The sequence below is a fragment of the Mauremys mutica genome, chromosome 3 (assembly GCF_020497125.1).
Source record: "Mauremys mutica isolate MM-2020 ecotype Southern chromosome 3, ASM2049712v1, whole genome shotgun sequence".
NCBI classification, from domain to species: domain Eukaryota; kingdom Metazoa; phylum Chordata; order Testudines; family Geoemydidae; genus Mauremys; species Mauremys mutica.
The window spans coordinates 162,673,326-162,690,665 of NC_059074.1; the positions used below are offsets into that span (position 1 = coordinate 162,673,326).

Consider the following 17,340-nt stretch of genomic DNA (forward strand, 5'->3'; position numbering starts at 1 on the left):
GGGACAAAGGTTCGGTAGTGGAGCACCAACAGGGGGACACACCTTGAAGACCTCCAGTTACTGCACCAGGTGAGTAACCTCTCCTCCTTCGAGAAGTGTCTCCACTTCAGGTGACTCCCAAACAGTACCCCCATTAAAGAGATGGGAGGTTCGGAGAAGAGTCCGATATAGAAGAAAGAACTGCATTGGCTAGAGCTGCATGTGATCTTGCTGCAGGTACAAAGGCGTAATGATTAGAAAAAAATAGGATCAGATGACCAAGTTGCCACTCTACAGATGTCTGCAACCGGCATATTGTTAAGTAAGAATATAGACGTAGACAGTGCTCTTGTGGAATGTGCTATCACTCTCAAAGGGGATTCAATATGAGTTCTGTTATAATTTATCTTAATAAACTGGAGATCTATTTTGATAACCTCGGTCTCAAAATTACCAAACTCTTGTTTCTCAGCAGGAAGAACTTGAAATGCTAGTAAATAAACACAACTATGATATAGTAGGCATAACAGAGACCTTGTGGAATAATACACAACTGGAATATTGGTATAGAAGGGTACAGCTTGCTCAGGAAGGAGCGACAGGGAAAAAAGGGAGGAGGTGTTGCCTTATATGTTAAAAATGTATACACTTTTTTAACTGAGGTTAAACCTCTCAACTGAGGTTGAGATGGAAATAGGAGAGAGACTTGTTGAAAGTCTCTGGGTAAGGATAAAAAGGGTAAAAAACAAGGGTGATGTCATGGTAGGGGTCTACTACAGACCACCCAACCAGGAAGAGGTGGATGAGGCTTTTTTTAAACAGCTAACAAAATCATCCAAAGCACAGGACTTGGTGGTGATGGGGTACTTCAACTACCCAGACATCTGTTGGAAAATAACACAGCAGGGCACAGATTATCCAATAACTTCTTGGAATGTAATGGAGACAACCTTTTATTTCAGAAGGTGGAGAAAGCTACTAGGAGAGAGGCTGTTCTAGATTTGATTTTGACAAATAGGAACTGGTTGAGAATTTGAAAGTGGATGAGAGAATGAGAAAGAGAATGATCACTTTCGCAGCTTGGGTGAAAGTGATCATGAAATGATAGAGCTCATGATTCTAAGGAATGGTAGGAGGGAGAATAGCAAAATAAGAAAATGGATTTCAAGAAGGCAGACTTTAGCAAACTCAAGGAGTTGGTAGATAAGATCCCATCCCAAGCAAGTCTAAGGGGAAACTAGGTCAAATTACAAAGGATGAATATAAACAAATAACAAGTATGTAGGGACAAAATTAGAAAGGCCAAGGCACAAAATGAGATCAAACTACCTAGAGACGTAAAGGGTAACAAGAAAACATTCTACAAATACATTAGAAGCAGTAGGAAGTCCAAAGACATGGTAGGCCCATTACTCAGTGAGGAGGAGGGGAATAATAACAGAAAATGTGGAAATGGAAGAGGAGCTTAATGACTTCTTTGTTTCGGTTTTTACCAAGAAGGTTGGTGGTGGTTGGACGTCTAATGTAGTGAATGCCAGTGAAAATGAGGTAGGATCAGAAGAGGCTAAAATAGGGAAAGAACAAGTTAGATGGACAAATTAGATGTCTTCAAGTCATCAGGGCCTGATGAAATGCATCCTAGAATACTTAAGGAGTTGACCGAGGAGATATCTGAGCCATTAACGATTATCTTTGAGAAGTCATGGAAGATGGGAGAGATTCCAGAAGACTGGAAAAGGGCAAATATAGTGCTCATCTATAAAAAGGAAAATAAGGACAACCCGGGGAATTACAGACCAGTCAGCTTAACTTCTGTATCTGGAAAAATAATGGAGCAAATAATTCAGCAATCAGTTTGCAAACATCTAGAAGAAATAAGGTGGTAAGTAACAGCCAGTATGGATTTGTCAAAAACAAACCGTGTCAAACCAACCTGATAGCTGTCTTTGACAGGGTAACAAGCCTTGTGGATGGGGGAAAGCGGTAGATGTGGTATATCTTTTGATACTGTCCTGCATGACCTTCTCATAAATAAACTAGGGAAATGCAACCTAGATGGAGCTACTATAAGGTGGGTGAAAAACTGGTTGGAAAACTGTTCCCAGAGAGTAGTTATCAGTGGTTCACAGTCATGCTGGAAAGGCATAATGAGTGGGATCCCAGGGGGATCAGTACTGGATCCGGTTCTGTTCAATATCTTCATCAATGATTTAGATAATGTACAGAGTACATTTATAAAGTTTGTGGATGATACCAAGCTGGGAGGGGTTGCAAGTGGTTTGGAGGATAGGATTAAAATTCAAAATGATCTGGACAAACTGGAGAAATGGTCTGAAGTAAATAGGATGAAATTCAATAAGAACAAATGCAAAGTACTCCATTTAGGAAGGAATAATGAGTTGCACATATACAAAATGGGAAATGACTGCCTAAGAAGGAGTAATGCGGAAAGGGATCTGGGGGACATAGTGGAACAAAAGCTAAATATGAGTCAACAGTGTAACGTTATTGCAAAAAAAGCTCACATCATTCTGGGATGTATTAACAGGAGTATTGTAAGCAACACACGAGAAGTAATTCTTCAGCTCTACTCCGCTCTGATTAGGCCTGAACTGGAGTATTGTATCCAGTTCTGTGTGCCACATTTCAGGAAGGATGTGGACAAATTGGAGAAAGTCCAGAGATGAGCCACAAAAATGATTAAAGGTCTAGAAAATGTGACCTATGAGGGAAGATTGAAAAAACTGGGTTTCTTTAGTCTGGAAATGAAAAGACTGAGAGGAGACATAACAGTTTTCAAGTATGTAAAAGGTTGTTACAAGAAGGAGGAAACTTTAGTTAACAAAGACTTTTTTTTTAACCTCTGAGGATAGCAATGGGCTTAAATTTCAGCAAGGGAGGTTTAGGTTGGACAACTAGGATATTGAATATGGCTTCTTGACTAGTCTGGTGCTGTTTTGGGAGAAAAATGGGTGTTGAATGGTTTGATTCATATGAAATATGAATGGATTAATATGAAACACCTTAGGCAAAAAATTTTTGATATGCCCGTAGCATTTCTCTCTGGTGAATATCATAAATGGAAGGTCTGCCATTAAGGTCCCCAGTTCTCCCACCCTTTGCTACCAGGAAGGCTGTCTTCACTGATAAATCTAATAAAGAACATGTAACTAGTGGCTCAAAAGCATGTTTCATAATGCAATTAAGTACTAGGTTCAAGGCTCAGCTCAGCTCAGTGTAGGAACTCTGATTAGTGGGGAGATAGTCGATAAACCTATTAGGAATCTTGCCATAGTGGGATGAGCAAAAAGTGAAAACCCTCCTATGGGTGTATGAAAAGCTGTTGTTGCTGCTAAGTGAACCATAATGGATTCAAGGAAAAAAGATGATTTTTCAGTTCTAACACATAATTCTCCTGGGAAGAGGAGAGTGAGTTGGTGAAATCTGGCTATTACACCAAAGATAATATTGTTTCCATTTCTGAAGGTATTTCTTGTCAGTTCTTGTCTACTATTTAATAAGATGTCTTGTACTTCTGAAAAATGTGTTATCACTATTCCTGAGAACCACTGAGGAACTATGCTTGGAGCCTCAGAATCTATAGCTTGGGGTAAAGTGTTTGACCAGCATTCTGGGTCAGTAGGCAAGGACTTATTGGAAGCCTTCACAAAGGGTAGAGAGGGTGAGCCTGATCAAATAAGGGTACTAGACCTGTCTTGGCCTCGTTTGAGGAATCAATATGACTCTGGCTTGGTCTTGTTTGATCTTACTGAGAACCTTTAACAGTAATGGTGTTGGTGGATATGAATAGGGAAGTCCTTTTGTCTGTGAGATGAGGAATATGTCTCTGATATGCACCCTTTATGCCAGGTGGAATTGGCAGCAACAAAGGGTCAGATTCAATATCTAGGGGTTCCTCTTAACAATACAAAACAGAACCGTCTCAAGCCCCCACCCAATATGGGAAAATTAAAACCACCCCAGGAGCCCAGGCGCCTCTAAGAGGCAATACTTCCCCACTCGCAAGCCCTGAGTCTGTGTATAGCAAAGAAAACGTTTAATAAAAGGGAAAAGGAACCCAGCATTCATTTGGGAAAATACGATGACCGTGGTTCATATGACCATGAGCAAAACGTCCACCCCAGAGTATGTTAGGCAGTGCCCTTTGCCTCATGTGTCACCTTGCAGTGTGACAGTCTGACAAACAGATGTTCCTTTAACACGTCACTCCCCTTTCCCCACACTGCAATGAGCTCACAGTTGCCGCAGTTCACTCTGCATCACTGCCTGCTGCCACCACTGTGGCCTGCTGCACTGTCATCCGCTGTGCCATTGCTTCTCTGCTGCCACTTGCCTCTACTGCACTCTCTGCGATGCCATGTCTTGAGGTCCCACCACTTAACTCAGCTCTCAGTGATTTCAGCAGTTAGTGGGAACCTCCCTGTTAGTGCAGGCAGTGCGGTCTGTTTCACTGAAATGCTGTCCCACACCAGGTCTAAGGCTTAGCACTTAGAGCTGGTCATCAGTGATTTCAGCTCTAGAAATCGCTAAACAAAACAAGGACTCTCAATTGAGTCTAGTTTGTGCTGTCTTTAAGCAGTATGTGGGAGGTTAAATGGTGTCTAGGACTCCTTAGGCAGAGCCCACACCACCAGGCAGGAACACCTATCACCACCCTCTCTCCCTTTCAGTGGGATTTGGCATCCCTACCCCTGCTTAGCAAGTGAGGTTCACTTGAGGGGACCCTAGCAGTCAGGGAAGGCTAAGTACAGTTCTGCTGTCCTTTACTCATACAATCAGGATAGCATTTTATTATCCCTACACTCAGTACTAAAGTGACTTGTAACCCAACACCAGCCAAAATTGATCACTTTGGCAAAGCAGTTCCCTCTGCTGAATTCCTAGGCAGGGTAGGTGTGTTTATGTAAATATAGTCTGTTCCTGAAGTCTTTTCCTCCTGATCATCACTAAATGTCAGGAGGAAACTCATTCAGACCCTGCTTACATCTAGATTGGGGATCAAGACCCCCTCTGGAGTGATACCTAATGAATTTTGCATTGGCTGCCGTGGCAAACAGATCAACCTCCACTAACCCCCAGGCTAAGACTAGATTGTGGAGGACTCTGCAGGTCAGTTCTTGTTTGTAATTTAAAAAGAAATGTCTGCTGAGGTCATCTGCCATGGTGTTCTGAATAGCTGGGAGTCTAAAAGCTGAGAGGACTATTTGGTTGGCTATGCACCGATTCCAGAGTTTATTGCTTTGGAACAGATTGATGGGGTGCATGAGCCTCCCTGATGATTGATATAATACATGTATGCCACGTTGTCTGTCCATCTTTACTGACTTAGATTTGATTAGTGGTAGAAGTGTAGGCAAACATTTTTGATGGCTCTCAATTCCGAAAGATTAATTCAGAAGCTGCTCTTGTAGTGACCATTTTCCCTGTACCTTATGAGGTCCCAGATGTGCCCCACAACCTAAAAGCGAAGTGTCTGATATTATCACCACAGTAGGAGGAATGGGTGAGAAGATGTAGTTGTAGCTGAAGGAGGTTTCTTTTTTGAACATCTTGGTCTCTTGGGCAGGGCTTCAGATGGTGTACAATCTGTCAAATAGGGGTCTGATTCCTACTAAATCTCCTTTTATTTACAGGAGAGTAGTTGCTAGGGATCACAGCGTGGCTCTCGAGTCCACCGTGTGGAAAGATATATCTGTCAAGTCTGCAAAAAGCTTGTGACCATCAAAAGGGAAGTCTTCGACAGTACTCTTAAGCTCTTGTGGAAAGCCTGTAGCCAATATGCTCTTCTCATGACCATTGCACTGGAAATAGGCTATGCTGCAGTATCTGCCACATACAAGGAGGCCTGGTGCGATGTCTTTGCCAGGGGCTGATCCTTTTATAAATTGGACCTAAACTGGTCCAGATATTCTTCTGGGAGATGCTCAGTAAAAGAATTGAGTTTGTTATAATTTAAATAGTCGTATTTGATCGTGAGTGCCTGATAGTTTGCTCTTCTGAACTGAAGTGTAGTTGCAGCATAGGATTTATGGCCAAAAAGATCAAGCCTCTTGTGTTCCTTACTGACTTTGAGTTATGCTGTCTGCCTTGTTCATTAACGGCCTCCACTATTAGGAAAAAAATTGAAACTCCAGTTCCCTAGCAGGAACATAATACTTTTTATCCACCCTCTTGCAGGTAAGTGGTATGGTAATGAAGTTTGCCATACCATCTTAGTGGGCTCCATAAAAGCTTCATTAACTGGAAGGGCAATCTTTATAGATATCCAAATGTGGAAAATATCTAGGAGTTTATGGTGGGCTTCCAGAACCTCCTCTAAGGGAATCTGCAGCATGTCACCAATCCATTTCATCAGTTTCTGAAACCGCCTCCTGAAGCCATCTGCCACAGAAGGTGGTGGGGACGACAGCTTCAAGTGGTGAGGAGCAAATATTAGTAAAAGGTGTCATATCTTTATTAGTCCATGCCTCTTGCTCCTCAAAAGCCTCTTCTCTGGCATAGGTGGAAAGGGGGTTGAGCAAAATGGGCTCTTCTCTGTTCCCTCCAGTGTTGCAAGGACCTCAGTGTAAATTGTTGATGACAGAAAACTCACTGGTCCCAACAAGGCCACTGAGGGGGCTCAAATGGCATAGGTGGAGGCAGCCATCTATTTTCCTTCTATGTGTGTGTCATTTGAAGTCTATCCTCCTGTAATATGTCAATATAGGAGTGAGAGAGGGAAAGATTCTAGACTAGGTAGAGGAACCTGCACTAAAATTTGAGTCCTCTTCCACATACTCTAAGGGGGGCGATAGCTGTATGGTTTGCAGAATAGATGAGGGCAAGTGTGGTACTATTGGTCAGTGTTTCTCAACAACCAGTCTGTGGACCGGCACTGGTCCCTGAGATCTCCCAGACAGATTAGGAAGGCAGGAAGCTGGTCCCTGGAATCAAAAAGGTTGAGAAACACTGTTCTAGGTGATAGAGGGCTTGGTGACTGAGAGAATCTTGACATTGACAAACCCCCCAGTTAATAAAGGAGACTCCAGCTCAGAAGATATTATCAGATTATCAGGGTACCTAAACTCTCACTGTATCAACAGTATCAGAGTTTGAGCCGAGTGGGAACCTTTGGAGGATGGCTTTGTTACTGATATAGCTGGTACTGAGTGTTTGGTTTGGGAGTGAGTTGGCTCTGGTTTCCTCGGTTCTGTAGCTAGATGAACAGTCTTTGGTACCACTGATTTTATTTTTATCGGTACCGAGTGTTATTCAGGGACAGGCTTGGTCTCTTCAACCCTGTCTCTGTCGCTCTGGATACGGGTATCTGAACTTAGTGCCAAGTCTCTCTTACATGACTGACTGCTTTTCACCTTTGTGTACTGGCCTCACTTGGAGCCTGCATAGAGCTCATCTTTGGACCTAAGGGCTCCGTAGCCTTCTTCTGAGATGGTGACTAGGAGCTTCTTGGAGATTTACTCCTTACCTCCATCTGCTTAGAGGCAGATGAAGATGAAGACTTTGGTACCATAGATGTATTTGGTGCTGTGGCACCGCCTACCTCGTTTCTGGTCTCTGGTGACTAGCTGTACTGGGAGATCTATGTACAGAGTGTCCTCTGCTCGTGGATCCTAAGCTGGACATAAAGCTTGCTCCATCATTAGGAGTTTAAACTTAATTTCTCTATTTTGGGGGGATCCACCCTTGAAGGAAATGAGATCTTGTGCTCACTGGAGATAGAAGTATCACTCAGATAGTAAAGGCACTGGGAGAATCTGTCACTTATTGGAATAGCCTCATGACAGGAGAAGCACCTCTTGAGTGCTGGGGAGTCTACCATTCCCAAGGAAAAACTAATGAAAATTTAACCCTTAGAAGGGGAAATCTCCTGACTATATACCTATATGAATAACTTTTTTAAGAAAGAAAAGAAAAACAAAGGGAACTGTTGTTCCCACAACTAGAACACTATAAGGTAAGTAAATATAGGTAACTATCTGAGAAAAAAGCTGAATATTAGAGAAATGGCACACAGTAGATTCTGTCTCAGGCCAAATGCGGATGAGAAGGAACTGGGGGTCGTTCACCTGTGAAGCTCCATATAGCCTTGGCATGGGGCATGAGGATGTGTGGGGCGCATGCATGGGCCGAATGAACACTGCTACCAAAAATCTCTGATCAAAGTCACAGAGTGCAGATGTATCCTGAAGTGGAGCACCCACAGAGACACTACTTGAAGAAGAACACTTGATACTTGTAGTCAAATATTATATCACTGATGTTATAGTGTTCAGAAAAATGCAAAATACTAGATGTGTTAGCACAAATTTAATTTCTGATTTTTAATATAAATAAAAATAGCTTTTAATAAAATTCTTTTCCTTTCTGATGTGATTTTGATGTGCATGTGTGCAGCAGACTCCACAACCTCTTAAACAAACACAAATAATTATAGCACCAAGCGCACAAATGTTTATTTCATTTTTAAGGTGCATAATGCACAGACTAAATTATATTCTCCAATGTGCATGTTGGAGGACAGAATTTAGTCCTATGTATTTTTTAACATCTACGCAGAACTCCCAAAGAAATATTGTATAGTAGAATGCCAATGCAGTAAATCAGAATTTTATAAATGAACAGGAACTGGGAATGTTTAAAAATTGTTATATGTTATTTTCTTCATTGACAGGCTCGTAGCTGTATGAGTTATATTGTAAAGCTTCCTATACGTCTCTGAAGACGTCAGTTTTGACCAGAGTGTTCAAATTCTTTAAATAGTAAGACATTTTGGTCTTCCTGCTGCCAAAGGCCCGGACATCTGCAAAAACTACAAATCATGCCAAACTATGTTGAATGATATATGGAGGACTGTAATCCACTAGGAAATAAGCTTAGACCAACACATTCATTTCCTTTAAGTCCTTTGGTGGGATTTGAACCATCTAGCCCACAAACCATGTCTCATGTGATTGCAGTATACAGCCAGTCCACAGTAATAATGATTCATATACATATACGTGTATATGCTTTATTGCTACCTTTAGCTGGATTAAAAGCAATATATCAAATTTTATATTTGTGCTCCTTTTATTAGCTTTCTACCACTTGATCAGCTGATAGAGGCAATAATGAAATGTTCTTTATAAACTAGAGTTTGTAAGTCCTGTCCTGAGAATGTAATATTTCAAAAAACAGCCTAAGCTTTGGGGAAAAAACCAATTACAGAAACAGCATTAAAAATGCCAAGCACTGGGCAGAAGCAATTCTGGATCAGTTTAAAAAAGTGATTGATGAAACTCTAATCTGAGCTGAAGGAACAGTTTCACGACAAGCTGTGACCATTCCACACACTTCATTAGCCGCCATAATTAGCCTGGTGTTTCAATTTGTTAGAACTGGTGGGGACAATTTTACTCAGAATGCAAACATCAAAAAACAGGGTCCCTCAGACTTCAGAAGAGGCTGATGAGAGGCTTTTCTAGTCTTTGTTAACTAAAAGATTAATTACAGCTGATGGGAGGCTGTACTCTGATTGTCACTCTGTCTATGTGCATTACTTTTAGCATTAGAAGAAAGACATGGTTGACACTGCACTGCTCAATCAAGCAGCTTCACATAAGGGTACAAAGTCTGTTTTAATATGCAGAGCTTTTTATTGTTTGATTGACTTGTTCTTTGTTTTTTTTAGGTCTGAGTCTCTCACACCTATGTAGTATTACTAACAAAACAGCAGGACATACAGTGGTTGGTATACAGTGGCATTTAACACTTAGCTATCATTCTTTCATATAACTACATCTCAGAGATCTTAACACTCCTCAAAGCCTTCTGCCAGGAATTATTATTTGTTTCCTTCCTAATGGCCAAAATGTAGGCCCCTGCCCAAACAGATTGATTGTAGAAAACAATGCTGCTAAAAGTATCGTAACCCCTTTTCCAAGCTGCCTAATTGTTCTAAGTAAAATCAGTCTCTTTTCTACTTACTTCCACTTTACTATTCTGATTCTTTGCTGCGTTGCCTCTTTTGTAGTCATTTAAACCTGTGTAAAGTGGATTTAGTACAAGACTTTCTCACTCATTTACACTGGTGATAACAATGACTACATAACGCATAAGACAGTGGAGATGCGTTTTTGCAGACTCATGCAAACAGAAACTCTGAGGTAAGCGGTCTTATATCTATCAAGGTGGATTTCATATAACCTGAGCTGGTTTAAATTTCTTCTCATTAACATCAGTTTAACTTTATTGATGTCTATGGAGTAACTCTTAAATTACTGAAGTGTAAATGAGAACAGAATCAGAATCAATATTGTTACTAATGAGAGTTAAATCATAAAAATATTCAAGCACAGTGCAGCATCATCATATAGTTGGTTCTCTCTTGGGACAATATTTACTATTATACTTTGCCATAAGATCAGGATGTGAGTGAAGATTCTCAAGACTGCACAACATAGCCTGGCGAATCAGGCCCTGAGTTTTTAAGCCCACAGTCAATTCTGAAGTTGAAGATAGGATACAGTAAATCCATAATGAAATAATATTTCTCATCCCTCTGGAAACCGGGTAACAACTTTCTCCTGGAAAATTCCTTCTTGAAAACAGGTGTCAGGTTTTTTGCCTATGATATTGTATGAATTATGGGAGAGCTCCTTATCTCATAGAAAGTGGTGCATCTCCATTGAAGTCAATGGAGCTAAACTGTGATTTACACCAGCTGGGGATCTGACCCTGTATCTTGAATGCATTTCATTGAGCTACATTAATGACAACTATATATACCATGTATTTCCTACACAGCTCAAAAGAGCTTTTTGACTTCTTTCATTTCAATTCCATTTGCTTCAGAATATAATGACAGATGAATGTCCTCTAAGACAGTCTAGGCTTGAATCTGCAGCCACAGTGTATGCAGAACTCCCACAGACTTCAAAATAAAGCTAGGTTGACTTTAGTGAAAATGTGACTTAAACTGATTTCAGTGGGAGCATCACACATGGGGCAGCTACAGGAATGAGCTCTAAATTTTCAAGAATACTGATTAATTAGTGCAAAACTGCATAGAAAATTCCATACAGATTCACATATTCCCCTTGTCAGGTAAGAAGAACTGTTGTTCCAACAGATTGAGAATCATTAAGCTAGTGAATGCCCAGTTCTAATTGTATTTATTTATTTGCTTGTTTGTTTATGGTTTATTTAATCTTCGTTTTAGGTGGAACTTCATCAACCAATACAACTCCCAATTCAGTTGATACGCTTCCATTAAAAACCTGGAAGCATTTACTTTTCTGGAGTGCTGGAAGGATTACAGGGTATACACTATTTCCAAAGTAATTCTATTTAAACAAGAGCTTTATAACATCTAAGTAATTTGCACAAGAATAATTATTTGGGAAGTTAAAACATCCTTGCCCCTCAAGCTGTACCATAAGAAATGATGGACAAAGTTTGCTCTTATAAAAATACATTATTTTCTTTCTATGCCACTAACATGCAAGTTGCATTATTAAATGAAGAAGGTAGGCAAAGCAAGACATTTATCATCCAACAGACAAATGACACTGGATTGCTAGTTAGACAGTATAATAAGTACCATCTAATTTTCTCTTTAGAATCAATTTATTCTTCAAAGCCCTGGATCATCATCAAGGGACTGCATTTTCCCGCTGAGAAATTACAGAACTGAAAATCAGGTTTTATAAAATGTTCTACTAGTTGCTGACAAACCCTTTGCAAATAACCACTAGAGTGGATTTGATTAGAAAAGTGGTGACAGTATCTTTTCTCATGCAAATAACTTTACTAAATGACTTGAATCTTCCCAGTCACTACTTTGTATTATTCTTTCTTATTATTTTCTTAGAGTCAACAGTAACCTTCAACAGAAAATTGTTCCAGGCTTTCTTTTTAACCTTTCAGTTGTTCACATTGTCTTTTCTACACTTGGTTAAATAATATCCTGAGATACGTTTTGTGGATTTTAATTTGCCTCACAGTTTTAACCTTCCTTATGCACCTACAAAAATAACTTGACAGCCAGACTATGGTTAATAATCTGGTTATCAGTCCATCATTTACATTACAGAATTTACTAAGAGCAGCATTTTCAAAGGCAGCCCCAGTAGGATGACCTCTAGATCTTCTCAGAAAGAAAAATCTATAACTCAAGAACATTTTCCCATGGGAACTCTAGTACCATTTGACTTAATGAAATCAGTGACATAGTGGTCTTCAAGAGAAAGCATATTTCAGTAAGCATGATGTAGTCTTCCAACCAGAAATCTGGGAAATCTCTGTTTATGCAAACCGTCAAGTATGTAAACCAATTATGGCAATTGTTTTCGCCTCTGACTGAATGATGCAACATATGGTAATGAGAGAGAGAGTAAATTACCATTGTTACCTATTGCTAACATTCAGCGTATCTTTCGTGGTATTTCATGAGGATTGCTGTGACATTTTTCTGCCTTTTAAATATATGGTACACAAAAGCATATTACAGTATTTACTAAAAGGAAATACTCTAACAGAAAGTTGTGTACTAAGTAATATGGAAATCAAATTGACAGACTGCTTTGTGTGTTAACCCAATAAGATTGACAAGATTTTACATTGCACTTCTCTTTAAGATACTTAAACCATTGGTAGTGGCTTTAAACCTTAGGTCCAGATCTAAGGCTGTGGCCGAGATGCACATGGCACAGGTCAGGAGAGGAATGCAGAAGTAGCTTTAAGGCAATTTTATGTTTCCCTGATCCTGGGACCATTTGTGTACTAGGCTGGTCCCTGGGATAAATCAAAGCTTCCAAAGAGCTGCTTTATTTTATGCTAGCTGTCCAGGGTCCCAAGGGCTGGGGATTGCTGGTGTATAGATAGTTGGTGCTTCTCCTGTGCTAATGGCTAGAGGTGTGGGTATCACAGGAGCTGCTTAGGCAAGGGGAAACTTAAAAGTGACTGTTAAACTAGGGTGCATCAGAGGGTCTGATTCACAATACTTATTTTGAAGGATAACACACAGCAGACAAAAATGTGGTCTACAGTGACTGTGAAAGATGGCTTTTCATAAATATCACAGACTTTACAATCACAGGGCCAGATCCTTTGGTTTTGACTGAGCTGTGGTCAGGGCAAGAGGAAGAAAGGAGGCTGTAAGATCTTTGGGCCAGCTAAGGACTAATTAAGTCCAATGCATAACTTGGAGCAGCTGAAGGGATGCTCTAAATTACAAAAGTAATAATGGTCCCACAGGGATCTGTTCTTGGCTCAATATCATTTAACATTTTTTAATATTTTTAACATTTAACATTGCAGATGACATGAAAATTGACAGAGTGGGAAATAACGAAGAGGGGAGAACACTGATTCAGAGCTATTTAGATCACTTGTTAAACTGAATGTCTACATGTAAATGTGTACATCTAGGAACAAAGAATGTAGGCCATACTTATAGGATGGGGAACTCTATCCTGGGAAGAAAAAGATTTGGGGGTCGCAGTGGGTAATCAGCTGAACATGAACTTCCAGTGCAACATTGTGGCCAAAAGGTTTAATTTGATCCTTGGATACATAAACAGGGGAATCTCAAGTAGGAATAGAGATTATTTTATCTCTGCATTTGTCACTGGTGCAGCTGCTGCTGGAATACTGTGTAGATTTCTAGTGTCCACAGTTCAAGAAGGATATTGAAAAACTGAAGAGAGTTCAGAGAAGAGCCACAAGAATGATTGAAGGATTATAAAACATGTCTTCTAGTGATGGACTGAAGGAGCTCCATCTATTGAGCTTAATAATTACAAGGTTAAGGGGTGACTTGATTTAAAAATGGTCTTTGATGGAGAATCCACAGCGACACTGGGTAAGTTGTTCCAATGGTTAATTACTCTCACTGCATGTCTTATTTTCAGTCTGAATTTGTCTACTTCCACTTCCAGCCATTGGATTATGTTATACCTTTCTTTGCTCGATTAAATATTTGTTCCCCATGTAGGAACTAATAGACTGTAATCAAGATTGGATGTTTTTCTAGAAGACGTGCTCTAGGAATTATTTTGGGGAAGTTCTATGGCCTGCGTTAGAGAGGAGGTCAGACTAGATCACAAGGGTCCCTTCTAGCCTTGGAAGAGCAGCATGATTTGGCAACAACCCTTTCCAACTCTGACTTGTCCTCTATGTAGCCGTGGAGGCAGTTATGCTGACTACACCACCTGGTAATTCCCCGACACTATGGTAATTTCCAACTGCCCTATTAGGCCAGCTTTTCAGCTGCCTTACACTGGCTGCGAAATACAAAGCAGCTGAACTGGGCACCAAGAATCTGGCCCACAAAAATTTTACAAACTCCCCTTCTTGTGTGTTTTTAACTCAAAGTGCTGCACAGCAACCAGAGCATACCAGTGAATCTGGCCTGAAAAGTTTTTTTAAAAATTAAAATGATGTAATAATTCCACAAATTTTTAACTCATTCAAGATGTCACATGGTGACATTCGCTTTCTATTTATTGGGTAATCTTTGTATGATGTTTTTATAACTAAAACAGAAAACAACTAGGAGATTTCCAGAAAAAATGTTAAAAGGGAGTTAAGGTTGAGAATAAGGTTATGGGTAAAAAATATTAGATGTATTTTGTAATTATCCCAAAATACAGGCATTACAAATCCAGAATATGTGGTGTTAAGGTTACATTTCAAAGGAATTCACACATCATAAGGTTTGGAAATGCAGTTATGGCACCCAAACAATCTTAACTCTGTCCTGTTAGTGACACCATGCAATAACATACAATTATGATTAATACATTTGTAGTTTTGGTTCTAGGCCTGATAAAACTGACTTTTAAAAACAATCATTTTTTCTCGTAGAAAAAACACTAAAGGACACGATTCCCCCCACCCCATCAATACTCCACAGACAGAGGTCTGCAGGTGCTAGGTATACATGGAGAGGGAGGAGGAGGTTGGAGGTAGATGTGGGCAGGTCAGAGGCTTGCACACTTCCAACCCCACAGAGATTTACAGGCTGTATTATATTTTCTGTTGGGAACTCTGGCCCAGTTCTAGTAATGAATCTCCAGTTAGCCATTGTGGCAGCCTGTTGGAGCCAGAGCAGTTGCAGAGGCACAGAGCCTTCGTGCAAATGGTCCTGGTGTTTTGTGAATCCATAGGGTTGCATGCCCAGCAATTTGTTGTTAAAAAGAACAAATCCCAGTTCACTGGATCAATGCCTGAGGAACTCCGCATCGGGATGCTCAGAGTAATTTTCTTCCTGAGTCCCCTCCTGCAAGCTTTTCTGTGGCAATCCAATCCATGCTCAAGAGTTTGTTCTACAGCATGGTGCTGCGTCTAGCAAAAAGGCCAGGATATTTGGGCAAATAATTTGCTTTTAAAAACCAAATGTAGTCCTGGTGTAAACAAGTGTCATTACATACACTACGATATACATACACATGTATACATATTATACAAACTCACATCGGCAGTTCAAATACACTTTTATTTGGGTATGTGTGTGTATATATATATATGTGTGTGTGTGTGTGTATACATGTGTGCGTATATATATTTAGTTAGTGTATGCTTTTGTTCACATACTTGTGCATTTCTTTACAAGCTCAGGTGAATGCAATCATTAGCATGGAAAATATAAAAAAAAAAGATCTTGTCTCTGATTAATTGTTAATGACTGTATCTACCCTGGCAAAATTTGGATCTGTAGCTCTACACTGATGGCAAAAACGATGGAAGCTGTAGTGTATACAATGCACAGGAATATTTACCACATGCTCTTCAGGTTACACAACACAGTGATAAAAATGCCTCTGTCCTGTCTACAATACAGCTTCCAGTGCTGCAACTGTCTGTGGAGCTGTACTGGTGGTGAATTACATATCCTGTTTTTTCCTAGCATAGGCAATGCCATAGCAATCAGAAACACTTTTAATTTGATATTTGATTAATGCAGGCTGTACTCATAAGATATTTCCCCTTGAAAATATCTAATTATTTAATTATTTGCTGTTATTAATGGAATGAAACCATTCAAAACAAACAGCTAGAGTGGCTGTTTTGCAGCAAGCTCATAATCATCAATTCATATATGTAGAAACTTTCCTAAAATTATATTAAGCTGGCCTGTTGAACTTGAAAGGCATATTTTATCCCAATCAATGCATAAAAGTAAAATTATCTATAACTAAGGCATGTTTCTCTGCTGTACAGTTCAGCTGTAATGATCCTCACACACTGCACTTGCACATCAATTATGATAATCATAATCACGGTCGTTAAGCTGAATGTTCATTATTATCAGGATGCTGGTGACAGCAGATTCAATCATCGGGTGCAATGGGCAGGCAGTCACAGTCCCACCCAAGTTTCTGCAGACAGCGTTGTGCCACATTAAGTCTATGATGTGTTCCACATCCCACTCGATTCCAAAAGCTGTAGACGGTAAAGGTCAACTTTATGTTCTGTGCAATATGCTTAGGTTCTCTAAATTAATTCTTTGGAGTACTTGGATATTTTATGCTTTGTAGATAATAAAATTGTATTTAGGGCCAAAATGCATGTGCAAATAATGAAACAGTGCTGCAGCCATGTTGTAATTCACCTATAATAAGGCATATGAGGAAAGATTCTATCAACAAGGAATGTCTTAAAATGTCACTTCCTGAATTTCCCGAACAAGGAAAACATTAAATGATGCCATTAAAGTCAGTTGTCTAAAATGCATATGCAAACTAACTCCAATTTGGATTAAAAGCTGTAGGATAGCATTTCTGCTTCAGTAAATATGAACATGAGAGTGTTCTGACAACCAAAAAATTTTAGTTAGTATATTGATTCCCAGACTGTCCAACTACATGAGATCTATCATTATAGATTAAACTCATGGTGATTGGTAGGTTCTTAATACTAAAACTGCATACTTAATATAAATACCAACTAAGATATTTCAAAGCATTTGCAAATAAATAAAAATAAAAAATAACTGAAAACAAAAAATTATAAGGCTTTAGAAGTGTGCTGTTAAAAGGAAGTCATAAATTATTTATCAGTTTTTACAAAGGTGGAAACCAAAATCAAGTAGTTATAACAGTTGCAATATTTCTCTTTACCTATTTGTATGCTTTCAGAAAAAAATGTAAATACAACACTATTTTTTCCCTGTCTTTGAAATGGTCATAGAGTATGATAACAGTTTGGAGATCATTGCTAAGTAGAAATAAAACTATTAAGTTCTCACATTCACTAACAACTGCTATGATGTTTTGAGAAAGGATGTGCTATACCCCCATCTTGTTTATTCAAGAGGAAATATAGTAAACCAATATTCACCCTAATTATTTTTCTTTC

The 17,340-nt window shown here is 39.5% G+C and overlaps 1 protein-coding gene across 3 annotated transcripts in view; it reads right to left on the bottom strand.

Moving 5' to 3' along the window:
• SPATA17 (spermatogenesis associated 17) overlaps window positions 1-17,340 on the bottom strand; it is a 164,563-nt gene that overhangs the window by 17,518 nt on the left and 129,705 nt on the right. Inside the window, exon 10 of one of the 3 annotated variants that reach the window (XM_045010252.1) lies at window positions 16,107-16,425. The exons of the other annotated variants lie outside the window; for them this stretch is intronic. Within the exon in view, the coding sequence (XP_044866187.1) occupies window positions 16,390-16,425 (36 nt within the window). The 3' untranslated portion in view covers window positions 16,107-16,389. Of the gene's footprint in view, window positions 1-16,106; window positions 16,426-17,340 lie in introns of those variants that run through there. 3 annotated transcript variants of the gene reach the window in all.